Below are 22379 nucleotides of genomic sequence, written 5' to 3' on the forward strand. Positions count from 1 at the left end.
AATCATCAAATAAACTATTGTTATGTAGAAAGTCACATAACTGATTAGAGACTGCTTTCTCAAGGATCTTAGAGAGAAATGGAAGGTTAGATATAGGTCTATAATTGGCTAAAACACCTGAATCAAGAGTAGGCTTCTTAAGAAGAGGTTTAATTACAGCTACTTTAAAGGACTGTGGTACATAGCCTGTTACTAAAGACAGATTGATCATATCTAGTAAAGAAGTGCTCACTAAGGGTAAGGCTTCCTTAAGCAGCCTAGTTGGGATGGGATCTAAGAGACAGGTTGATGGTTTAGCTGAACAAATCATTGAAGTTAGTTCAGACAAGTCTACTGGAGAAAAACAGTCCAAATATATGTCAGGATTTACTGCCGTTACCAAGGTTCCTGTGTTTGGGGAGAGAACGGTGCCTGTTGAGGGCAGGAGGTGGTTAATTTTGTCTCTAATAGTTAGAATTTTATCATTAAAGAAGCTCATAAAGTCGTTACTACTGAGAGCTATAGGAATACATGGATCAGTAGAGTTATGACTCTTTGTCAGCCAAAGTGCTGAAAAGGAACCTAGGGCAGTTTTTATTCTCTTCTATTAATGCTGAGTAATAGGCGGCTCTGGCATTACAGAGGTCCAGAGGGAATTACTTCCTTAAATGTAGCTACAGCGTTTAGTCCAGTAATAGGAATTCAAAAGTTATTAAATATTACAACAAATATTTATTAAAACTGAACTAAAGCAAGAATTCGAGTTGTCTCTGAACTTTAACCCGTAACACACACACTCACCTGTAACACACACACTCACCTGTCAGCGACAGGTGAGTGTGTGTGTTTACTATGACATCAGAAAAAACGACACTCAGGCGAGTTGAGTTTGTTTCAGTTTTATAGACATTTGAATTAATAGATTTATAGAATATAAACAAACATCCGTCAGTCCGTCACCTGATACACAAATAAATAATCTGACCTTTGACCCCCAACAGTAATCACCGGCTCCTCCTGCTTTGGCACACACACACTGCGTTACCATGGTAACACACACCTCCACTCCCTGCCATACAGTCGTGCGCATACACAGAACTACATTACCCATCAGCCACTGCTCTCCCCACAGTCTGATTTTATAAAATGCTGGCAGTCCCACACATGCATCATCATCGTTTCCACGGTTACCAAACATTATAAAAAGGGACTCCCCACCCCCCACCCCCTAAACAAACAAAAGATATAATCAGTTTGTTCATCCACACAGCGACCAATCAGATCACGCCAACACACACATTAAAGGACCAATCCGCTGCTCTCTGATGACACCTCACAAATCAACTCACCAGCACACCTGCGCAGGTGAGAGCAGCCAGGAAAATGTTTTTAATGACAGACAACGTCCAAGTTTGACGATTATTTATCGTCTTGGTTTGATTATTGAATAACAGAGGTCATCATTTAATCAGAGTGTCTTTGAACGCACCACGGCGTTATTAAAGCACCTGATGAACACATGACCCGATGATAATATGACATCACGGCGGTAATATTTCTGGGTTTATCTTCAAAGGCTGATTCTGATACTTTTTAGACTAAATTTGACTGTTTTTAGGCAAAAAAACGACATTAAAATAAAATAAACAGCAGAACTGAAAATATAATTCAACACTTATATTTGTACATAAAACTAATGTTTTCTTAAACGCTCAGATGAGTTTGGTTGGCGGCTGCTGATTCTTACAGAGGTGAGAAGAAACCGCCGGCTGGCTGGAAGGAAGAAGATCATTCTGAAAGCTGAGGGCTGATTTGGAAAGAGGTCAGAAAGCAGTAAGGGGGTCCTTTAAAGAGCTGGACAGCCTGATGGGAGTCGACCTGCACATCAATGTTCTGATCAATTAATGATCCAGTTCTTTACATTATAAAATGTCACAAAACTGAAAACGAACCAACAAAACCCAAAATATTCAGTTTGTGACAGAAAAGCAAATTGATTAATAAAACAAACAGAAGATTCATGTGCAGGACGTCTGCTGACCTCTGACCCCGACCAGGATTCAAACTACCAACCCAAACCAGCCATGACATCACACACACACACACACACACACACACACACACGCGCACACACACACACACACACACACAGAGCGTCATAGCGGGACGTCCAGCAGCTTCTTGTGCAGGTACTGCTTCACTTCTTCGATGCCGTTCAGCTTCTCCAGCTCGTGGTACGGCAGCTGAGAGGGGACAAAACAGACAGGTCACACTACAGTACACCACCTGTTGGCCTGGCTTAGCACGAGGACTAGAGGCAGAGGGACACTGCTAGCACAGCTACATCAAAGAGAACACATCCACCTTCCAGCGGTCCAGGACCCGGATCTAGTGAGTAGTTAGTGAGTAGTTAGTGAGTAGTAGTGAGTAGTAATGGGTAGTAGTTAGTGAGTAGTAGTGAGTAGTAAGTGAGTAGTAATGGGTAGTAGTGAGTAGTAAGTGAGTAGTAATGGGTAGTAGTTAGTGAGTAGTAGTGAGTAGTAAGTGAGTAGTAATGGGTAGTAGTTAGTGAGTAGTAGTGAGTAGTAAGTGAGTAGTAATGGGTAGTAGTGAGTAGTAGTGACTAGTAAGTGAGTAGTAATGGGTAGTAGTTAGTGAGTAGTAGTGAGTAGTAAGTGAGTAGTAATGGGTAGTAGTTAGTGAGTAGTAGTGAGTAGTAAGTGAGTAGTAGTGAGTAGTAAGTGAGTAGTAATGGGTAGTAGTTAGTGAGTAGTAGTGAGTAGTAAGTGAGTAGTAATGGGTAGTAGTTAGTGAGTAGTAGTGAGTAGTAAGTGAGTAGTAATGGTAGTAGTGAGTAATTAGTGAGTAGTAGTGAGTAGTTGTTAGTGGTTGTTAGTAGTTGTTAGTGAGTAGTAGTTAGTAGTTGTTAGTGAGTAGTAGTGAGTGGTTGTGAGTAGTTGTTAGTGAGTAGTAGTTAGTAGTTGTTAGTGAGTAGTAGTGAGTGGTTGTGAGTAGTTGTTAGTGAGTAGTAGTGAGTGGTTGTGAGTAGTTGTTAGTGAGTAGTAGTGAGTAGTTGTTAGTGAGTAGTAGTGAGTAGTTGTTAGTGAGTAGTAGTTAGTAGTTGTTAGTGAGTAGTAGTGAGTGGTTGTGAGTAGTTAGTGAGTAGTAGTGAGTGGTTGTGAGTAGTTGTTAGTGAGTAGTAGTGAGTAGTTGTTAGTGAGTAGTAGTGAGTGGTTGTGAGTAGTTGTTAGTGAGTAGTAGTGAGTAGTTGTTAGTGAGTAGTAGTTAGTGAGTAGTAGTGAGTAATTAGTGAGTAGTAGTGAGTAGTAGTTAGTGAGTGGTTGTGAGTAGTTGTTAGTGAGTAGTAGTGAGTAGTTGTTAGTGAGTAGTAGTTAGTGAGTAGTAGTGAGTAATTAGTGAGTAGTAGTGAGTAGTAGTTAGTGAGTAGTTGTTAGTGAGTAGTAGTGAGTAGTAGTTAGTGAGTAGTTGTTAGTGAGTAGTAGTGAGTGGTTGTGAGTAGTTGTTAGTGAGTAGTAGTGAGTAGTTGTTAGTGAGTAGTAGTTAGTGAGTAGTAGTGAGTAATTAGTGAGTAGTAGTGAGTAGTAGTTAGTGAGTGGTTGTGAGTAGTTGTTAGTGAGTAGTAGTGAGTGGTTGTGAGTAGTTGTTAGTGAGTAGTAGTGAGTGGTTGTGAGTAGTGAGTAGCAGGGCAGGAATTACTCCTCAGTCCAGCGACCCGTGCTGTCGATGCCCTGGAGTGGTGCCGTAATGCTGCTTCTAAAATGAACTACCCAGACGGCCAGTTTGTTGGCCCAGTTTGAACTGGCCGTCGCGGCTTTCCTCATTTAAAACTACATGCGACGCAGCAAACAGACAGAGTCGACGTTTCCCAGTGTCTCTGTCATCACGCTGAGCATCAACAGTAGCGCAAGATTCTCCCACGTAAAAGTTAACATTAACGTGATGTGATGAGCACAAGCAGCTAAATACTGTTCAGTGTCAGTATTAATACATGTTGTGTTTTAAAGTTTACCAGTCACACTCTCTCCTGCAGGCTCTTGCACCGTCGGTTTTGGCCTCAGTGCCCCAATAAATTTGTATTTATCAAAGGCCAAAGTGGCCTCACCCTAAAAATCACTTAATTCCAGGCCTGGTGTAGTAGTGAGTAGTTAAGGGTAGTGAGTAGTTACGAGTGGTGAGTAGTAGTGAGTTGTGAGTAGTTGTGAGTAGCTTTGAGTTGTGAGTAGTAGTGAGTTTGTGGGTAGTAGTGAGTAGTTACGAGGAGTGTAGTAGTGAGTAGCAAGTAGTTGTGTTGTGAGTGGTAGTGAGTTGTGAATAGTAGTGAGTTGTGGGAAGTAGTGAGTAGTTACGAGTGGAGAGTAGTAGTGAGTGGTTATGAGTTGTGAGTTGCGAGTAGTAGTGAGTTGTGAGTAGCTTTGAATTGTGGGTAGTAGTGAGTTGTGGCAGCTGACCTGCAAGATTATGTATCCCAGTAGCCTCAGGTGGCGATCCCTCATGGCTCTGGAACCCACCAGAACCTCCGAGTTGTGGCAGTAATGCCACTTGTCATTCACGGACATGATGACCCTGCAGAGACCAGACACAGTTAGAGTCCCCGTCCTCACTCTGACACATCGGGACATTACGGGATATTCCTGAGAACCTGGTCCGATCAGGTTTATTGAGACTCTCGGGTGGACTGACCTCCTGATCTGTCTCTGGTCTGTTGGGGGGTTGTCGGGGTCCGGCCGGTCAGGGGGGTGGAGCTGTGGCGGTGATGAGGGCCTTCTGTCGGCCCCGGACCCCTCAGGGTATGTCACTCCCTCATAGAACCCCGGCAGCTCGCAGTCTGCCCCCTGGCCCGCAGGGGCCCCCGCCCCCCCCTCGTCCTCCAGGATTTTCCCAATGGAGAACTGGAAGAGTGAGTCTGGGGCGGTGGCCCCTGCAGACCCCTGGGCCCCGGGCGGGGCCAGGCTGTCAGAGGGGGGGCTGCTGAGCGTGGAGCTGTCCTGGCTCTCCAGCGAATGCTCCTTGGCCAGACCGGAGTAATACTCAGTGGCAGGGACATAGTAGGGCCCATAATCCAAGGGGCCGCCGTTAGCCCCGGGCCGAGGGGCCCCCGAGGTCACTGTGGCCCCTGCCGTGCTGCGGATGTGGTGGGGCAGGAAAGACCTGGGCTCCATGGCCCCACTCGGCTGCAGCGGAGGCTCACCGCCCTCCTCCAGTGCCACAAATGGAGAGAACTTCTGGAACTCTGAGGTCACAGTAACTGCACCGTCAGCTGGCTTGGACGCTACGGCGACGCAGGACGGAGGAACGATGCTGAGGGCCAAACCAGCGCCGGGTCGCACGGGCAGAACCCGACCAGAAGAGTCCATCCACAGCACGAAGTCTGGACACCAACAGAAGGTTATAACACACAAAAACTGCAGTACTCCGTGTGTAATACCTGTGTAGTATTTATTGTGTAGTACCTCTGTAGTATTTATTGTATAGTACCTGTGTAGTATCCCGGGGCGAGTACTTCGTCCTGTTTGTAGTTTTGTTCTCCAACCAGCTGTCGCAGAGCCTCGGCCACCAGACCTTTATAACTGACAGGAAACAAATTTGTCACAACCAGAACCAGTCAGAACCAGTCATGACTCAGCAGCAAAACGTGTTACAGCAGGCCTGAAGAACTTGTCCCAACAAGACAGAACCGGCCAGAGGAATCCATCAGAACCAAATTTATGTCAGAACCAGTCAGACTAGGTTGGAGACGGTTACCTGTACTTGCGGTTGACCTCGTCAGCAGTCAGTGCGTGGTCAAACATGAGCACCTTGTGAGCGTCCTGCAGTCGTGGCCCCGTGTACTCGCGGTACTCCAGCTCCACAGCAGCATCCAGTAGCGAAAGGTAGCGCCGGACGATCAGAGCGTACGGACTGTCTGCGGGGATGACAGGGAGCGGTTAGAGCCACAGTAAGGCACCCGGCTGACCCTGCAGGCAGTAATGGGTCAGTATTGACGGGTTGGTACTGACTAGTGACGTTGCTGATGAACGCAGAGGAGAAGACGCGGTGCAGCACCAGGCCGGGGAAGTGTCCCAGCTGGAACAGAGACATCAGGATGTTGACGGTGGCGAGCGGCGAGCTGAGCGCCTTCAGCTCCACCACCTCCTCCAGCCGAGAGAAGAACTGCTGCTCGCCGGACGGACGGTAACTCATCCTGCTGAACGGGAACACCAGCTTCTGGATCACCTGAGGACAGAGACACACACACCTGCTGACACCTGTACACCATATATATGTTATTCATATGTTATTTATATGTTATTTATATATGTTATTCATATGTTATTTATATGTTATTTATATTTGTTATTCATATGTTATTTATATATGTTGTTTATATGTTATTTATATGTTATTTTCTAGCAAAAAACTTTTTCTGCGCTCAAAATGTTCCATTGTGCACAAATATAACTCCAAATATTCATATATGACCACCTGCCCCGTCCTCCCTTCACTGTCCAAGTGTAGTACTACCTGTGTGGTACTACCTGTGTAGTACTACCTGTGTAGTACTCAGTGTGTAGTGCTACCTGTGTAGTACTCAGTGTGTAGTACTCAGTGTGTGGTACTACCTGTGTAGTACTACCTGTGTAGTACTCAGTGTGTAGTGCTACCTGTGTAGTACTCAGTGTGTAGTACTCAGTGTGTGGTACTACCTGTGTAGTACTCAGTGTGTAGTACTCAGTGTGTGGTACTACCTGTGTAGTACTCAGTGTGTAGTACTCAGTGTGTAGTACTCAGTGTGTAGTACTCAGTGTGTGGTACTACCTGTGTAGTACTCAGTGTGTAGTACTCAGTGTGTAGTACTCAGTGTGTGGTACTACCTGTGTAGTACTCAGTGTGTAGTACTCAGTGTGTAGTACTCAGTGTGTGGTACTACCTGTGTAGTACTCAGTGTGTAGTTCTCAGTGTGTAGTACTCAGTGTGTAGTACTCACCTTACTGTCCAGGTACTCGGCTTTCTTCACCAGGAAGTCGGCGATGGTGTCGAGCAGGCGGGTCTCTCTCAGGCGATGGCGAGCGATGTACTTGGCGATCAGAGCCATCGTGTACGGCGTGATGCTGTCCACCTTCTTCGGCAGCTCCTCTGTTAGAGAGCAACACGCAACAGGTGACGTGGTCGGACACAGGAAACATGACCAGCAGTTTAGTTAAATTACAGAAACTTTTCCACATAAACGTCTGAATCAGCAGCTGCTTGTGGTTTGGACCAATCGTGGCGTTTGGTGTGGCGGCAACTGACGTCATTCAGGTGGAAGATGGACAAATCTCACCTGCCAACAAACATGATACCATAGACGAGCAAAACTATTCCCAAATGTTCCCAAATGTTCCCAAATGTTCCCAGATGAGGTTTGATTCAGTGAGTCAGGAGACATAATCTGCCTCAAACATCCAACTAGATTTATTTTAATAACATTATTGATGATTTTATTTGCTGCTGATGTTGAGCTGAAAGTTTATTTAATAAAGGTTATAAATGGAACTCAAGTACAGTATTTTCTGTTTATAGAACGTTGAGTCCTCATGGTTCTCATGTTCAGCTGAAATATAGATGTTTCTGTGATCTGCAGGAAGTCGTTACATACGACTCTTCACTGGTACCAGTTTAAATAAATCACATTATTTATCACAAAAGCTGCTGCAGAATCAAACACTTTCAGCCTGAATGCTGACAGAAGCAGTAAAGCTCCTGGAGGAGACAGCAGGTGAGGAACAGACCTGCCAGGCTGCTGATGAACCTCTCCTGTCGGTTCTGGTAGAACAGGTGGGAGCTGAAGATCAACTCCAAACTTTTGTTGCTCGCCTCTCGAGCACACGCCGCCAACATCTCGTCCAGGAGCGCCATCTCCTGGTCACGAACGCCGCTCACACTGGCCAGAGTGTGTTTGACCAGACGCAGGATTTTTCTACACATGGAGGACAGAGAGACGTTTATTTAATGATAAATATACAGAAATCAACTTAATATACGTGTCACAGCTTGAATCTACCTCTGTAGTGCTTCCTTAAAATAAAACAGCCAAGGAATCCCTCAACTTATCCATTAATGTGAAAAACTAAACGCTTCATCAATAACTGGACTGTTTATTTAATTTCCACATTAACTGGAAATATTTGACTAATCCATTAGTAATGAGTTAAAGGTGTTTTGGTTTACGTTAGAAGATTTTACTAGTATTCACCTTAAATATGGGATTAATTAACGGATCAGTTAAGAAATTAGAGTATATTAATGGTTTTATCTTTTAGTAAAAATCCTCATTACCACCTGTGTGTATTTATATTATAGTTATTAATTTATTACCATCATATAGTTTTTAGCCTTATAGCCTCTAAATCTATTGTGTGTCTGATGATCTGGTGGTGATTAATAAAGTTGAATTAATCAGCCTCATAAATCACAGTTGTATGAGACACATTTAGGGAATAAAGACGTCTCTGCACCTCTCAGGTCACTTCTGTAAATCTGAGCTACAAACATTCAACTTTTTATAAATCTAATAAAATTCAATAAAAATAAATAAGCAGGAATCAGCTGCAGTTGTTTTGGAAAAATCTGTGCGATAATGTGTTTCTCTGACAGTCATCTCTTCATTTCTGTTAACATTCTGGTTGTTTTCAACCTGATGTATCTCGTGGATGTGGCCGCTCTATGTGTCAGGTTAACTAGATGTTCACAAAAACATGTTAAGCACACAGAACAAGACTCATCAGTCTCAGACATCTGCCCAAATAAACACCATTTTTACTGAGTCTGAACAAAAATAAACACAGAAAGTAGCCGTCTGAAGCAGCATTACGGCGACTGCATGGTAAACTACATCCAGGGCAGTTAGCCGGCTAACCGAACCACCCACATATTCATCCGCACACGCCGCTTTGTTTTAGTTTGAGGCCGACTTTCACCACCGTTTGACTGTAAGGAAACTAAAGAAAACTAAGTGCAATGACGTCGTCATCTCGAGGACGACTATGAGTTATTTCATTTTGACTGCCAACCATATTTAATTTATTTTAACCGGAGTACAGTGCCGAACCACTGCCGTTCCTGCGGTCGGCGCACAGTAACGTTACCTCAGAGGAACCGATGCCGTTCCTGCGGTCGGCGCACAGTAACGTTACCTCAGAGGAACCGATGCCGTTCCTGCGGTCGGCGCACAGTAACGTTACCTCAGAGGAACCACTGCCGTTCCTGCGGTCGGCGCACAGTAACGTTACCTCAGAGGAACCGATGCCGTTCCTGCGGTCGGCGCACAGTAACATTACCTCAGAGGAACCACTGCCGTTCCTGCGGTCGGCGCACAGTAACGTTACCTCAGAGGAACCACTGCCGTTCCTGCAGTCGGCGCACAGTAACGTTACCTCAGAGGAACCGATGCCGTTCCTGCGGTCGGTGCAGTAACGTTACCTCAGAGGAACCGATGCCGTTCCTGCGGTCGGTGCAGTAACGTTACCTCAGAGGAACCGATGCCGTTCCTGCAGTCGGCGCACAGTAACGTTACCTCAGAGGAACCGATGCCGTTCCTGCGGTCGGCGCACAGTAACGTTACCTCAGAGGAACCACTGCCGTTCCTGCGGTCGGTGCAGTAACGTTACCTCAGAGGAACCGCTGCCGTTCCTGCGGTCGGTGCAGTAACGTTACCTCAGAGGAACCACTGCCGTTCCTGCGGTCGGCGCACAGTAACATTACCTCAGAGGAACCGCTGCCGTTCCTGCGGTCGGCGCACAGTAACGTTACCTCAGAGGAACCGATGCCGTTCCTGCAGTCGGCGCACAGTAACGTTACCTCAGAGGAACCGATGCCGTTCCTGCGGTCGGTGCAGTAACGTTACCTCAGAGGAACCGCTGCCGTTCCTGCGGTCGGCGCACAGTAACGTTACCTCAGAGGAACCGCTGCCGTTCCTGCGGTCGGTGCAGTAACGTTACCTCAGAGGAACCGCTGCCGTTCCTGCGGTCGGTGCAGTAACGTTACCTCAGAGGAACCGATGCCGTTCCTGCGGTCGGCGCACAGTAACGTTACCTCAGAGGAACCGCTGCCGTTCCTGCGGTCGGTGCAGTAACGTTACCTCAGAGGAACCGCTGCCGTTCCTGCGGTCGGTGCAGTAACATTACCTCAGAGGAACCGATGCCGTTCCTGCGGTCGGCGCACAGTAACGTTACCTCAGAGGAACCACTGCCGTTCCTGCGGTCGGCGCACAGTAACGTTACCTCAGAGGAACCGCTGCCGTTCCTGCGGTCGGCGCACAGTAACGTTACCTCAGAGGAACCGCTGCCGTTCCTGCGGTCGGCGCACAGTAACGTTACCTCAGAGGAACCGATGCCGTTCCTGCGGTCGGCGCACAGTAACGTTACCTCAGAGGAACCGATGCCGTTCCTGCGGTCGGCGCACAGTAACGTTACCTCAGAGGAACCGATGCCGTTCCTGCGGTCGGCGCACAGTAACATTACCTCAGAGGAACCGATGCCGTTCCTGCGGTCGGCGCACAGTAACGTTACCTCAGAGGAACCACTGCCGTTCCTGCGGTCGGCGCACAGTAACGTTACCTCAGAGGAACCGCTGCCGTTCCTGCGGTCGGCGCACAGTAACGTTACCTCAGAGGAACCACTGCCGTTCCTGCGGTCGGCGCACAGTAACGTTACCTCAGAGGAACCGATGCCGTTCCTGCAGTCGGCGCACAGTAACGTTACCTCAGAGGAACCACTGCCGTTCCTGCGGTCGGTGCAGTAACATTACCTCAGAGGAACCGATGCCGTTCCTGCGGTCGGTGCAGTAACGTTACCTCAGAGGAACCGATGCCGTTCCTGCGGTCGGCGCACAGTAACGTTACCTCAGAGGAACCGATGCCGTTCCTGCGGTCGGCGCACAGTAACGTTACCTCAGAGGAACCGATGCCGTTCCTGCGGTCGGTGCAGTAACGTTACCTCAGAGGAACCGATGCCGTTCCTGCAGTCGGCGCACAGTAACGTTACCTCAGAGGAACCGCTGCCGTTCCTGCGGTCGGCGCAGTAACGTTACCTCAGAGGAACCGCTGCCGTTCCTGCGGTCGGTGCAGTAACGTTACCTCAGAGGAACCACTGCCGTTCCTGCGGTCGGTGCAGTAACGTTACCTCAGAGGAACCACTGCCGTTCCTGCGGTCGGCGCACAGTAACGTTACCGCAGAGGAACCGCTGCCGTTCCTGCGGTCGGCGCACAGTAACGTTACCTCAGAGGAACCACTGCCGTTCCTGCGGTCGGCGCACAGTAACGTTACCTCAGAGGAACCGATGCCGTTCCTGCGGTCGGTGCAGTAACGTTACCTCAGAGGAACCGATGCCGTTCCTGCGGTCGGCGCACAGTAACGTTACCTCAGAGGAACCGATGCCGTTCCTGCGGTCGGTGCAGTAACGTTACCTCAGAGGAACCGATGCCGTTCCTGCGGTCGGCGCACAGTAACGTTACCTCAGAGGAACCGATGCCGTTCCTGCGGTCGGTGCAGTAACGTTACCTCAGAGGAACCGATGCCGTTCCTGCGGTCAGCGCACAGTAACGTTACCTCAGAGAACCGATGCCGTTCCTGCGGTCAGCGCACAGTAACGTTACCTCAGAGAACCGATGCCGTTCCTGCGGTCGGTGCAGTAACGTTACCTCAGAGGAACCGCTGCCGTTCCTGCGGTCGGCGCACAGTAACGTTACCTCAGAGGAACCGCTGCCGTTCCTGCGGTTGGCGCACAGTAACGTTACCTCAGAGGAACCGATGCCGTTCCTGCGGTCGGCACACAGTAACGTTACCTCAGAGGAACCGATGCCGTTCCTGCGGTCGGCGCACAGTAACGTTACCTCAGAGGAACCGCTGCCGTTCCTGCGGTCGGTGCAGTAACGTTACCTCAGAGGAACCGCTGCCGTTCCTGCGGTCGGTGCAGTAACATTACCTCAGAGGAACCACTGCCGTTCCTGCGGTCGGCGCACAGTAACGTTACCTCAGAGGAACCGCTGCCGTTCCTGCGGTCGGCGCACAGTAACGTTACCTCAGAGGAACCGCTGCCGTTCCTGCGGTCGGCGCACAGTAACGTTACCTCAGAGGAACCGATGCCGTTCCTGCGGTCGGCGCACAGTAACGTTACCTCAGAGGAACCGATGCCGTTCCTGCGGTCGGCGCACAGTAACGTTACCTCAGAGGAACCGATGCCGTTCCTGCGGTCGGCGCACAGTAACATTACCTCAGAGGAACCGATGCCGTTCCTGCGGTCGGCGCACAGTAACGTTACCTCAGAGGAACCACTGCCGTTCCTGCGGTCGGCGCACAGTAACGTTACCTCAGAGGAACCGCTGCCGTTCCTGCGGTCGGCGCACAGTAACGTTACCTCAGAGGAACCACTGCCGTTCCTGCGGTCGGCGCACAGTAACGTTACCTCAGAGGAACCGATGCCGTTCCTGCAGTCGGCGCACAGTAACGTTACCTCAGAGGAACCACTGCCGTTCCTGCGGTCGGTGCAGTAACATTACCTCAGAGGAACCGATGCCGTTCCTGCGGTCGGTGCAGTAACGTTACCTCAGAGGAACCGATGCCGTTCCTGCGGTCGGCGCACAGTAACGTTACCTCAGAGGAACCGATGCCGTTCCTGCGGTCGGTGCAGTAACGTTACCTCAGAGGAACCGATGCCGTTCCTGCAGTCGGCGCACAGTAACGTTACCTCAGAGGAACCGCTGCCGTTCCTGCGGTCGGCGCAGGAACGTTACCTCAGAGGAACCGCTGCCGTTCCTGCGGTCGGTGCAGTAACGTTACCTCAGAGGAACCACTGCCGTTCCTGCGGTCGGTGCAGTAACGTTACCTCAGAGGAACCACTGCCGTTCCTGCGGTCGGCGCACAGTAACGTTACCTCAGAGGAACCGCTGCCGTTCCTGCGGTCGGCGCACAGTAACGTTACCTCAGAGGAACCACTGCCGTTCCTGCGGTCGGCGCACAGTAACGTTACCTCAGAGGAACCGATGCCGTTCCTGCGGTCGGTGCAGTAACGTTACCTCAGAGGAACCGATGCCGTTCCTGCGGTCGGCGCACAGTAACGTTACCTCAGAGGAACCACTGCCGTTCCTGCGGTCGGCGCACAGTAACGTTACCTCAGAGGAACCGATGCCGTTCCTGCGGTCGGTGCAGTAACGTTACCTCAGAGGAACCGATGCCGTTCCTGCGGTCGGCGCACAGTAACGTTACCTCAGAGGAACCACTGCCGTTCCTGCGGTCGGCGCACAGTAACGTTACCTCAGAGGAACCGATGCCGTTCCTGCGGTCGGTGCAGTAACGTTACCTCAGAGGAACCGATGCCGTTCCTGCGGTCGGCGCACAGTAACGTTACCTCAGAGGAACCGCTGCCGTTCCTGCGGTCGGTGCAGTAACGTTACCTCAGAGGAACCGATGCCGTTCCTGCGGTCAGCGCACAGTAACGTTACCTCAGAGAACCGATGCCGTTCCTGCGGTCGGTGCAGTAACGTTACCTCAGAGGAACCGCTGCCGTTCCTGCGGTCGGCGCACAGTAACGTTACCTCAGAGGAACCGCTGCCGTTCCTGCGGTTGGCGCACAGTAACGTTACCTCAGAGGAACCGATGCCGTTCCTGCGGTCGGCACACAGTAACGTTACCTCAGAGGAACCGATGCCGTTCCTGCGGTCGGCGCACAGTAACGTTACCTCAGAGGAACCGCTGCCGTTCCTGCGGTCGGTGCAGTAACGTTACCTCAGAGGAACCGCTGCCGTTCCTGCGGTCGGTGCAGTAACGTTACCTCAGAGGAACCGATGCCGTTCCTGCGGTCAGCGCACAGTAACGTTACCTCAGAGAACCGATGCCGTTCCTGCGGTCGGCACACAGTAACGTTACCTCAGAGGAACCGCTGCCGTTCCTGCAAAAGTCGGGAGACTCAGCAGCCACATTTTTCTGTTCTCTATTTCTCTATTTAGCGTCGTCAGGTTAGGCTAACCCATTGTTGCTAACTTTGCTGTTGTTTGTTGCTAATACCCTTCACTTTTCAGGCAGTTTGGAACCAACAGATGTGACTTTTCTTGGTCTTGAGAAGATACAGCATTTATTTACTGACATGCCGTAGTCTGTACTGCACATCTACTGACACACTGACAACTTTTCTTTTCCTGACGCTGCTCTGTTCCTTAACAGAATGACGCTGCTCTCGTACCAGGCGACTCATAATAATTCCACTGTAACGTCAGGTGTTATTGCTGAAAGTCATTAGTAGCCTGTTGATATTAATGATTATGTGAAATAAACAGGTGCGGAATGAATATAGACGAAACACTGGAGGTCATCACGGGTTGGCCACAGTTGGTGAGACATTACAGCAACCGGCTTGGCGGTGGATCGGGCGCGCTTTGGCCCGACTCCAGAGACGGTCCATCTTGGGCGCGACTCAGCACAAATCAATGCAGCACAATTTGACCCTTCGCGTCATACCAGTGGAAGTAACCTACATCAGGCAGCGTCCATTTCCTGCTCACCTGTTGGCGAGCAGTTGTTCAGGGTTCGGAGGTGTGTTGTTGTTAGCAGTGGTTGCAGTCACAGCGCTCCCCGCAGGCGCAGCTGCAGCTGCTTCCTGCGGCTGTAGTGAGCGCCACTTGAGTCTGTAGTAGGACAGCAGCAGGAAGAGAGTCTGCGGGTGGCGCTCTCGCTCCAGGTTCTTCTCCAGGCCGGCCAGGCACGCCTCCGTCAGCGGGTGCTGGCTGCCAGGATGCAGCTTCATGCTGGAGCTGAACACCATCGACACATCCTTCTGGTTAAACTGGTTCAGTCTGGACTGAGACTCCGCCTCCAACACCTGGACCACCTGAGAGTCGCTGGAGAGCCCTGAACACACACACACACACACACACACACACACACACAGGAACACACACACACACACACAGTTTATTGCTCTGACCTGCTGGTGTCGCCATGGCGATGACAGTTGGTTAAAGCAATAAACTGTTGCTGTTGTCATGGTGACCAGCAGACTCACCAAGCGCTGCCACGGCGTACAGACAGTTGACGATGCTGAAGTTGTCGAACTTTGCGCAGTCGTTGACGATGGCGCTGCAGAGAGTCTGGAAGTCCTGATGTTCCAGGATGTGGCGCCCATCACTCCCCTCCGCTCCTCCCGAAGCCTCGCTGTCGGCGTCCCCGCCAGGCCGTGGCGGCGCGGCCTGGAGCAGCTGTCCGATCTTCTGCAGGGCGACGGGGTAGTGGTTGTGGGAGATCTTGGCCGGGTTCTGAGTGACCCAGCGCAGCACCTCGTCGGGCCGCCGCGAGCGCTCAATCAGACGCTTCATGGTGAAGAACGTGTCATAGCTCATCTTCTCATGGATGAAGTTCCACGTCTTCTTCTTGCCCCCAGCGGTCGCTGCAGCTGGAGCCCCGCCTCCGTAAGCATGGAAGTGGGCGTGGTGCTGGTAGTGGGGGGGCAGCGGGGGCGGGGCAAGGTGGGCGGGCTGCGGATGGGGGTGGTAGTGGTGGTGAAAGTGAGCTCCTCGGTGGCCGTCGGGGCGGCCCTGGTACAGCGGGTAGGCGGGGGGAGGTGGGCCCGGGTGGTGGGGGAGGTGGGGATGTGGAGTGTGAGGCGCCTCGAGCACAGCCAGCCCCGCCCTCCTCCCCGGTTTAACCCCGCCCCCTCCCCCGCCCCCTCCTCCTCCCCCCGCAGTGCTGTACAGGCGAGTGGCGTACATGGTGACGGACAGAGCGGTGGCGCGGGGGGGTCGAGCTCGGCTCAGGAGGCGCCACCCAGTGGACAAACACAGCATAGTCCAACAGCCAGGCTGCCTGGAGGCAACAGCACGCCACTCCTACACCGCAAGAGAAGAAGAAACAACAGGTGAGCTGCTCGGTTCAGAAATACACCTGCAAACACCTGGTGGACTCAGGTGTGTGTGTGTGGGGGTCGTGTGTGTGTGTGTGTGTGAGGTGTGTGTTATAATTATATAATTTCCAAAGTCAAAGATCTCTAAACGTCTCGTTCAGAAATATTCAGTTAACTGTCGTGTGACGAAGGAAAACTCTGAATCACCACATCTGAGAAAAGCTGAAGATTTTTGTTTTTTTGGGTAAAAAATTACAAGAATAATTAATCAATTATGAAAACAGTTTCTGATTTTCAGTTTTCTTTCTGTTGATCGACTGATGGTTGCTGCTCTAAACTCAAGGACTCCTTACTTACTGAAGCAGAGATACATGAAGGTCATCCCTGTGGAGCTTTCAGTGCCTGTGAGCTTCCTTCATCACATCCAGCTCAGCTCTCTATCTAGACTAGACTAGACTCTATCTAGACTACACTAGACTAGACAGACTCTATCTAGACTAGACCAGACTACACTAGGCTCTATATAGACTAGACTCTACCTAGACTACACTAGACTAGACTCCATCTAGACTACACTAGACTAGACAGACTCTATCTAGACTAGACCAGACTACACTAGGCTCTATATAGACTAGACTCTATCTAGACTACACTAGACTAGACTATCTAGACTACACTAGACTAGACAGACTCTATCTAGACTAGACTAGACTACACTAGGCTCTATATAGACTAGACTCTATCTAGACTACACTAGACTAGACTATCTAGACTAGACTAGACTACACTAGACTCTATCTAGACTAGACCAGACTACACTAGGCTCTATATAGACTAGACTCTATCTAGACTACACTAGACTAGACTATCTAGACAAGACTAGACTAGACTACACTAGACTCTATATAGACTAGACTGTATCTAGACTAGACTGTATCTAGACTAGACTCTATCTAGACTATCCAGGCTAGACTAGACTCTATCTAGACCACATTAGACTCTATATAGACTAGACTCTATCTAGCCTACACTAGACTCTATCTAGACTAGACTCTCTGTAGACTAGACTCTATCTAGACCACATTAGACTCTATATAGACTAGACTCTATCTAGCCTACACTAGACTCTATCTAGACTAGACTAGACTCTCTGTAGACTAGACTCTCTGTAGACTAGACTCTCTCTAGACTATACTAGACTCTATCTAGACTAGACTCTCTGTAGACTAGACTCTGTAGACTAGACTCTCTGTAGACTAGACTCTCTAGACTAGACTAGACTCTCTAGACTAGACTCTCTCTAGACCAGACTAGACTCTCTCTAGACTAGACTCTCTAGACTAGACTCTCTAGACTAGACTCTCTAGACTAGACTCTCTCCAGACTACACTAGGCTCTATCTAGGCTAGACTAGACTCCCTGTAGACTAGACTCTCTAGACTAGACTAGACTCTATCTAGACTAGACTCTCTCTAGACTAGACTCTCTCTAGACTACACTAGGCTCTATCTAGGCTAGACTAGACTCTCTGTAGACTAGACTATCTAGACTAGACTCTCTCTAGACTAGACTAGACTCTCTCTAGACTAGACTAGACTCTCTCTAGACTACACTAGGCTCTATATAGACTAGACTAGACTCTATCTAGACTAGACTAGACCAGACCCTATATAGACTAGACTCTATCCAGACTAGACTAGACTCTCTCTAGACTAGACTCTCTCTAGACTAGACTCTCTCTAGACTAGACTAGACTCTCTAGACTAGACTAGACTAGACTCTCTAGACTAGACTCTCACTTGACTAGACTCTCTAGACTAGACTCTCTAGACTAGACTAGACTCTCTAGACTAGACTCTCTAGACTAGACTCTCTAGACTAGACTAGACTCTCTAGACTAGACTCTCTCTAGACTAGACTAGACTCTCTAGACTAGACTCTCTCTAGACTAGACTAGACTCTCTCTAGACTAGACTAGACTCTCTCTAGACTCGACTAGACTCTCTCTAGATTCGACTAGACTCTCTCTAGACTAGACTAGACTCTCTCTAGACTCGACTAGACTCTCTCTAGACTCGACTAGACTCTCTCTAGACTAGACTAGACTCTCTCTAGACTAGACTAGACTCTCTCACATGTTGACTCAAACATCTACTTTGATGTTTTTACTGTTTCTACTGTCTTTGACTGAGCTGCGTCAACTTTGTGACAGTAAAGTTTCTTGAATCTTGAATGTTGAGTCTGAGATGTTTGTTGCTGCTGTTTGTATAAACAGGAAGTCACTGATGTTCCTGACAGACTGATTATCGCGTGCTGCTGCTCTGAGAGAAACGTGGTCAAATCTTTGGTGTCTGTGAGACCAAATTCTGACCATGTGACTGCTGCTACAACTACAAACCAACCAATCAGAAGACGACATGAAATGACTCAGAATATACATTTCTGGAGCTGCAACAATTAATCAATTACTTGGCAGCTATTAAATTAATTACCAACTATTTAGATAACTGATCAGTCGTTTTGAGTCATTTTTCAAGAAGAAAAAGTCCAAATTCTCTGATTTCAGCTTCTTAAATGTGAATATTTTTTGGTTTCTTTAGTCTCTATGACAGTAAACTGAATATCTTTGAGTTGTGAACGTCATGTTTGGGAAACACTGATCCACATTTTTCACCATTTTAAAGACCAAACAACTAATTGATTAATTAATAAAGAAAAAAATTATTAGTTGCAGCCCTGCATATTTCATGCATTCAAGTGCAGTTTGTTGAATAAAGTTTAGGAGAAACACTCATTCTCTTTAGTACGTCCAGACACAAACAGACTGAAGGCGTCTCTGCTTCGATTCACCAACATTTATCTGCAGTGTGACAGTTTTTTAGAGACGCCTCAGTGTGACACTGACACTACCTGCTTCTCTTACTGATGAGGACTGTGAGCTGTGGTAGAAAGCATCAGTAGAGTTAATCTTTAGTAGGTCTGAGTGACCTGCAGTAGCATGAAGCTGAGACTCAGAGAGATGGACTCTCTGATCAATCAATTAGAACCTGATCACCTGTACGTCACAGCCCTGCAGCTCACCTGTACGTCACAGCCCTGCAGCCCACCTGTTCCCTGTGAGCTTCAGACCGGGCCCACATGCTAACGTTAGCATGCAGTCGGCTAATTAGCAAGTAGCACCCCGCTGCGGCGTCACAGATACGTCACCACTTATGTCAAATAAATGTGATGACGTCATGCTCTAACTTAAGATCCGACGGTGTGTTTTGTTGTTATCAGTTAGCGGCTAGCCGGCTAGCTGTCGCTGCTAATTGACAGCCGGCGGAGACAGTTAGCAGCCCGGCTAACCGTAGCGTGGAGCTAACAGAGTCACATGCTAACTGAGAGCTTAGCTACACTACAGTAACACAAGCTAAATGAGCTACATGCTAGCAGAAAGCTAAACTACACTACAGTAACACAAGCTAAAATGCTAACAGGCTAACTGTCAGCTGGCTCCACCAGCTGACAGTTAGCCTGTTAGCCTGTTAGCATTAGTCTGTCCTTCCCCCGGTCGTTCCCCGTTGCTCCTCAGTCGTTCCCCGATCGTTCCCCGGTCGTTCCCCGGTCGTTCCCCGGGGTACAGCAGGGGTTCCCGGGTGTGACAGTTTACCTCATCGCTCAGTAACACCTGCAGCTCCGCTCTGAGGAAACAGCTGAGGCCGCTGACAGCGCGGGTTCACCGGGGAAACAGGCAGTGGTCCACCACTTCATTCCTCCGCACAGCCCGCAGACGCCATCATTCTTACCCGGCATGCAACTGCAGAGGCAAGGGGGCGGGGCCTCTTCTTCTTCTTCAGGTCCGGTGGAACGGAGCTTTACCGCCTTCAGCTGGTGAGGAGGAGGCAGGAATATGGACTAAAGATGCTGTTATTATTATTATTATTATTATTATTATATCATCATCATAAATAAAGCAGCTCAGTCTGTGGAGAAATATGTTTGCAGAGTATTAAATGTTCTTATAGCAAATACAGAAAAATAAGCTAAAGGGCGTCTGACCCCCCACCAGTAATTTAGTTTTTAGGTATCTACAGACTTTGTAATTAACATAATGCAGACTGTCTCATCAAGAGCCTTTCATGTTATTGATTTCACTCTGACACTGAGGAAAATAATGGGGGGAGGTTGTTTTTGTTTATGCGTGTATAATATGTATAGATCATATACTGTATATCAGATCAGAAATGTGTATATACGGTATGTGCATATTATTTTATTTATACAGAGTAGTTATGCATGCATTACATTTTTCTTTATAAAAAGTTGAAAACTCAATAAACATATCGTTGAAAAAAATAATTACTACTTTAAAAATCCTTAAGATGACATCATGACTGCTCCCTCATTAACACTCCAGAATGTGTGAGTTTTGTTGTTTCTACAGTTTTCCTGCTGGACGCCAGATGTTCCCTTCACTGTAAAGTTGATTCTCAGTGTTTGTGACAGCAGGCTTCACATCACACTGTGTCAGTCGAATACTGGACCCTGATTGGCTCTAGAATAAGTTGTGATGTCACAAATCCTGCTTGTAGGTTCATGTGTTAAAGTCAGAGTTCAGTGAGCTCAGAGAAACTTTCCTCCTTCAGCAGATGAATGAAAACAAACTGCACAGAGACGAACAAACATCCAGCTGAAGGAACAAGAAGAAACACTGATTTTTGAGCAGAGGGGATTTCTGAGGCTCAGTGAAATGCTCGAGTCAATTTTATTTATATAACTCAGTATCACAAATCACAAGAATAACTGTTGTAAATGATGTAACATCTCTCAGACCATGCAACTCTTTTTTGAAAATGTAACTTTAGTTTAAACTTAATTAATTGTAAATGTGTTTCTTTTTGAACCTGACTGAGTGAAGCCTGCGTCTGTGCAAACACGGTGTAACTCATCTTTACTCTGTGTAAACTTTGCCTGTATCAATGTTAGTGTAGATATGACCACTGATATTATTATTAATAATAATACTGGTGTTATTACTCTGGCTGTCGGGAGGGGGCGGTGTCGCCACCAACACGTCCCACGAAGAAGAAGCAGCGGCCGCAGTAAAGATGGCGGAGCGCAGCGGTTACGGAGCAAAGATGATGAACTTGAGTCGTGTTTAGGGGCTGTTCTCGTCTTGCTGTCCGGTGTGTGTCGGTGTTCTCCGGTGTGAGGATGGCTCACCGCTACCTGCGACTGTCGGCGGGCTGCAGGACCATGTTCCGGCTGCTGCTGCCCTCCAACGCGCCCGGCAGGCTGGTAGGTGGAACACATGCTAACAGGCTAACATGCTAATCAGGACAGCGGCCAAAACAACCCCGCACACAGAGCCTCCTACCCGGGGGCAGAGGTGGGCGCTGAGCCCCCCATTACAAGCAAAAGTCCTCCATGAAAAACCCTCCTACAGTAAAAGTACATAAGTATTATGAGCTTGATGTAGTTAAAGTATTGCAGTAAAAGTACATAAGTATTATGAGCTTGATGTAGTTAAAGTATTGCAGTAAAAGTACATAAATATTATGAGCTTGATGTAGTTAAAGTATTGCAGTAAAAGTACATAAATATTATGAGCTTGATGTAGTTAAAGTATTGCAGTAAAAGTACATGTAGTATTATGAGCTTGATGTAGTTAAAGTATTGCAGTAAAAGTACATAAGTATTATGAGCTTGATGTAGTTAAAGTATTGCAGTAAAAGTACATAAGTATTATGAGCTTGATGTAGTTAAAGTATTGCAGTAAAAGTACATGTAGTATTATGAGCTTGATGTAGTTAAAGTATTGCAGTAAAAGTACATAAGTATTATGAGCTTGATGTAGTTAAAGTATTGCAGTAAAAGTACATAAGTATTATGAGCTTGATGTAGTTAAAGTATTGCAGTAAAAGTACATAAGTATTATGAGCTTGATGTAGTTAAAGTATTGCAGTAAAAGTACATAAGTATTATGAGCTTGATGTAGTTAAAGTATTGCAGTAAAAGTACATAAGTATTATGAGCTTGATGTAGTTAAAGTATTGCAGTAAAAGTAGTGGTTTGGTCCCTCTGACTGATATATTATTATATATGACATCATTAGATTATTAATAGTGAAGCATCAGTGTTAGAGCAGCATGTTACTGTTGTAGCTGCTGGAGGTGGAGCTAGTTTACACTACTTTATATACAGTTAGCTAGTTTAGTCCAGTGGTTCCCAACCTAGGGGTCGGGCCCCTCCAAAGGGTCAGCAGATAAATCTGAGGGGTGGTGAGATGATTAATGGGAGAGGAAAGAGGAAACAGTGAGTCTCTGTGTTTCTCAGGTGATGTTTCCGACCACAGCGGGGCAGGTGGAGGGTGGGCGGAGCCTGCTGACTGACCTGTTAGGAGCCTACAGGAGACTGAGCTCCAAACCACCAAAAGGTACATTAATCACTTCCTCCAGGAAATTTCTACTTTGTGATCACAATAATTAACATTAATCCAAGAAATCTCCACAATATTTATGAGCTGCAGTTTAGTTAAATTACAGAAACTT

General features: G+C 48.1%; 2 protein-coding genes across 3 annotated transcripts in view; one reads left to right on the plus strand and one right to left on the minus strand.

Moving 5' to 3' along the window:
- Positions 1–862: 862 nt before the first annotated feature.
- fastk (Fas-activated serine/threonine kinase) lies at positions 863–19642 on the minus strand. The gene is made up of 11 exons (XM_042427630.1): positions 19499–19642; positions 15013–15832; positions 14513–14858; positions 7749–7936; positions 6965–7113; positions 5997–6213; positions 5743–5902; positions 5476–5567; positions 4681–5368; positions 4449–4563; positions 863–2222 (listed from the first exon to the last, which is right to left on the minus strand). Exons 2-11 carry the CDS (start codon positions 15788–15790, stop codon positions 2136–2138), a joined length of 2820 nt encoding a protein of 939 aa, XP_042283564.1. The 5' UTR covers positions 15791–15832; positions 19499–19642; the 3' UTR covers positions 863–2135.
- A 1288-nt stretch (positions 19643–20930) lies between these two features.
- Positions 20931–22379, plus strand: part of afg3l2 (AFG3-like AAA ATPase 2) — a 12233-nt gene continuing 10784 nt past the window's right edge. For both annotated transcript variants that reach the window (XM_042427631.1, XM_042427632.1), the window contains exons 1-2: positions 20931–21126; positions 22165–22264. In XM_042427631.1, coding sequence (XP_042283565.1) covers positions 21043–21126; positions 22165–22264 — 184 coding nt within the window. In that variant the 5' untranslated portion in view covers positions 20931–21042. The remainder of the gene's footprint in view (positions 21127–22164; positions 22265–22379) is intronic.

This window comes from Thunnus maccoyii, chromosome 12 (assembly GCF_910596095.1).
Source record: "Thunnus maccoyii chromosome 12, fThuMac1.1, whole genome shotgun sequence".
Taxonomy (NCBI): domain Eukaryota; kingdom Metazoa; phylum Chordata; class Actinopteri; order Scombriformes; family Scombridae; genus Thunnus; species Thunnus maccoyii.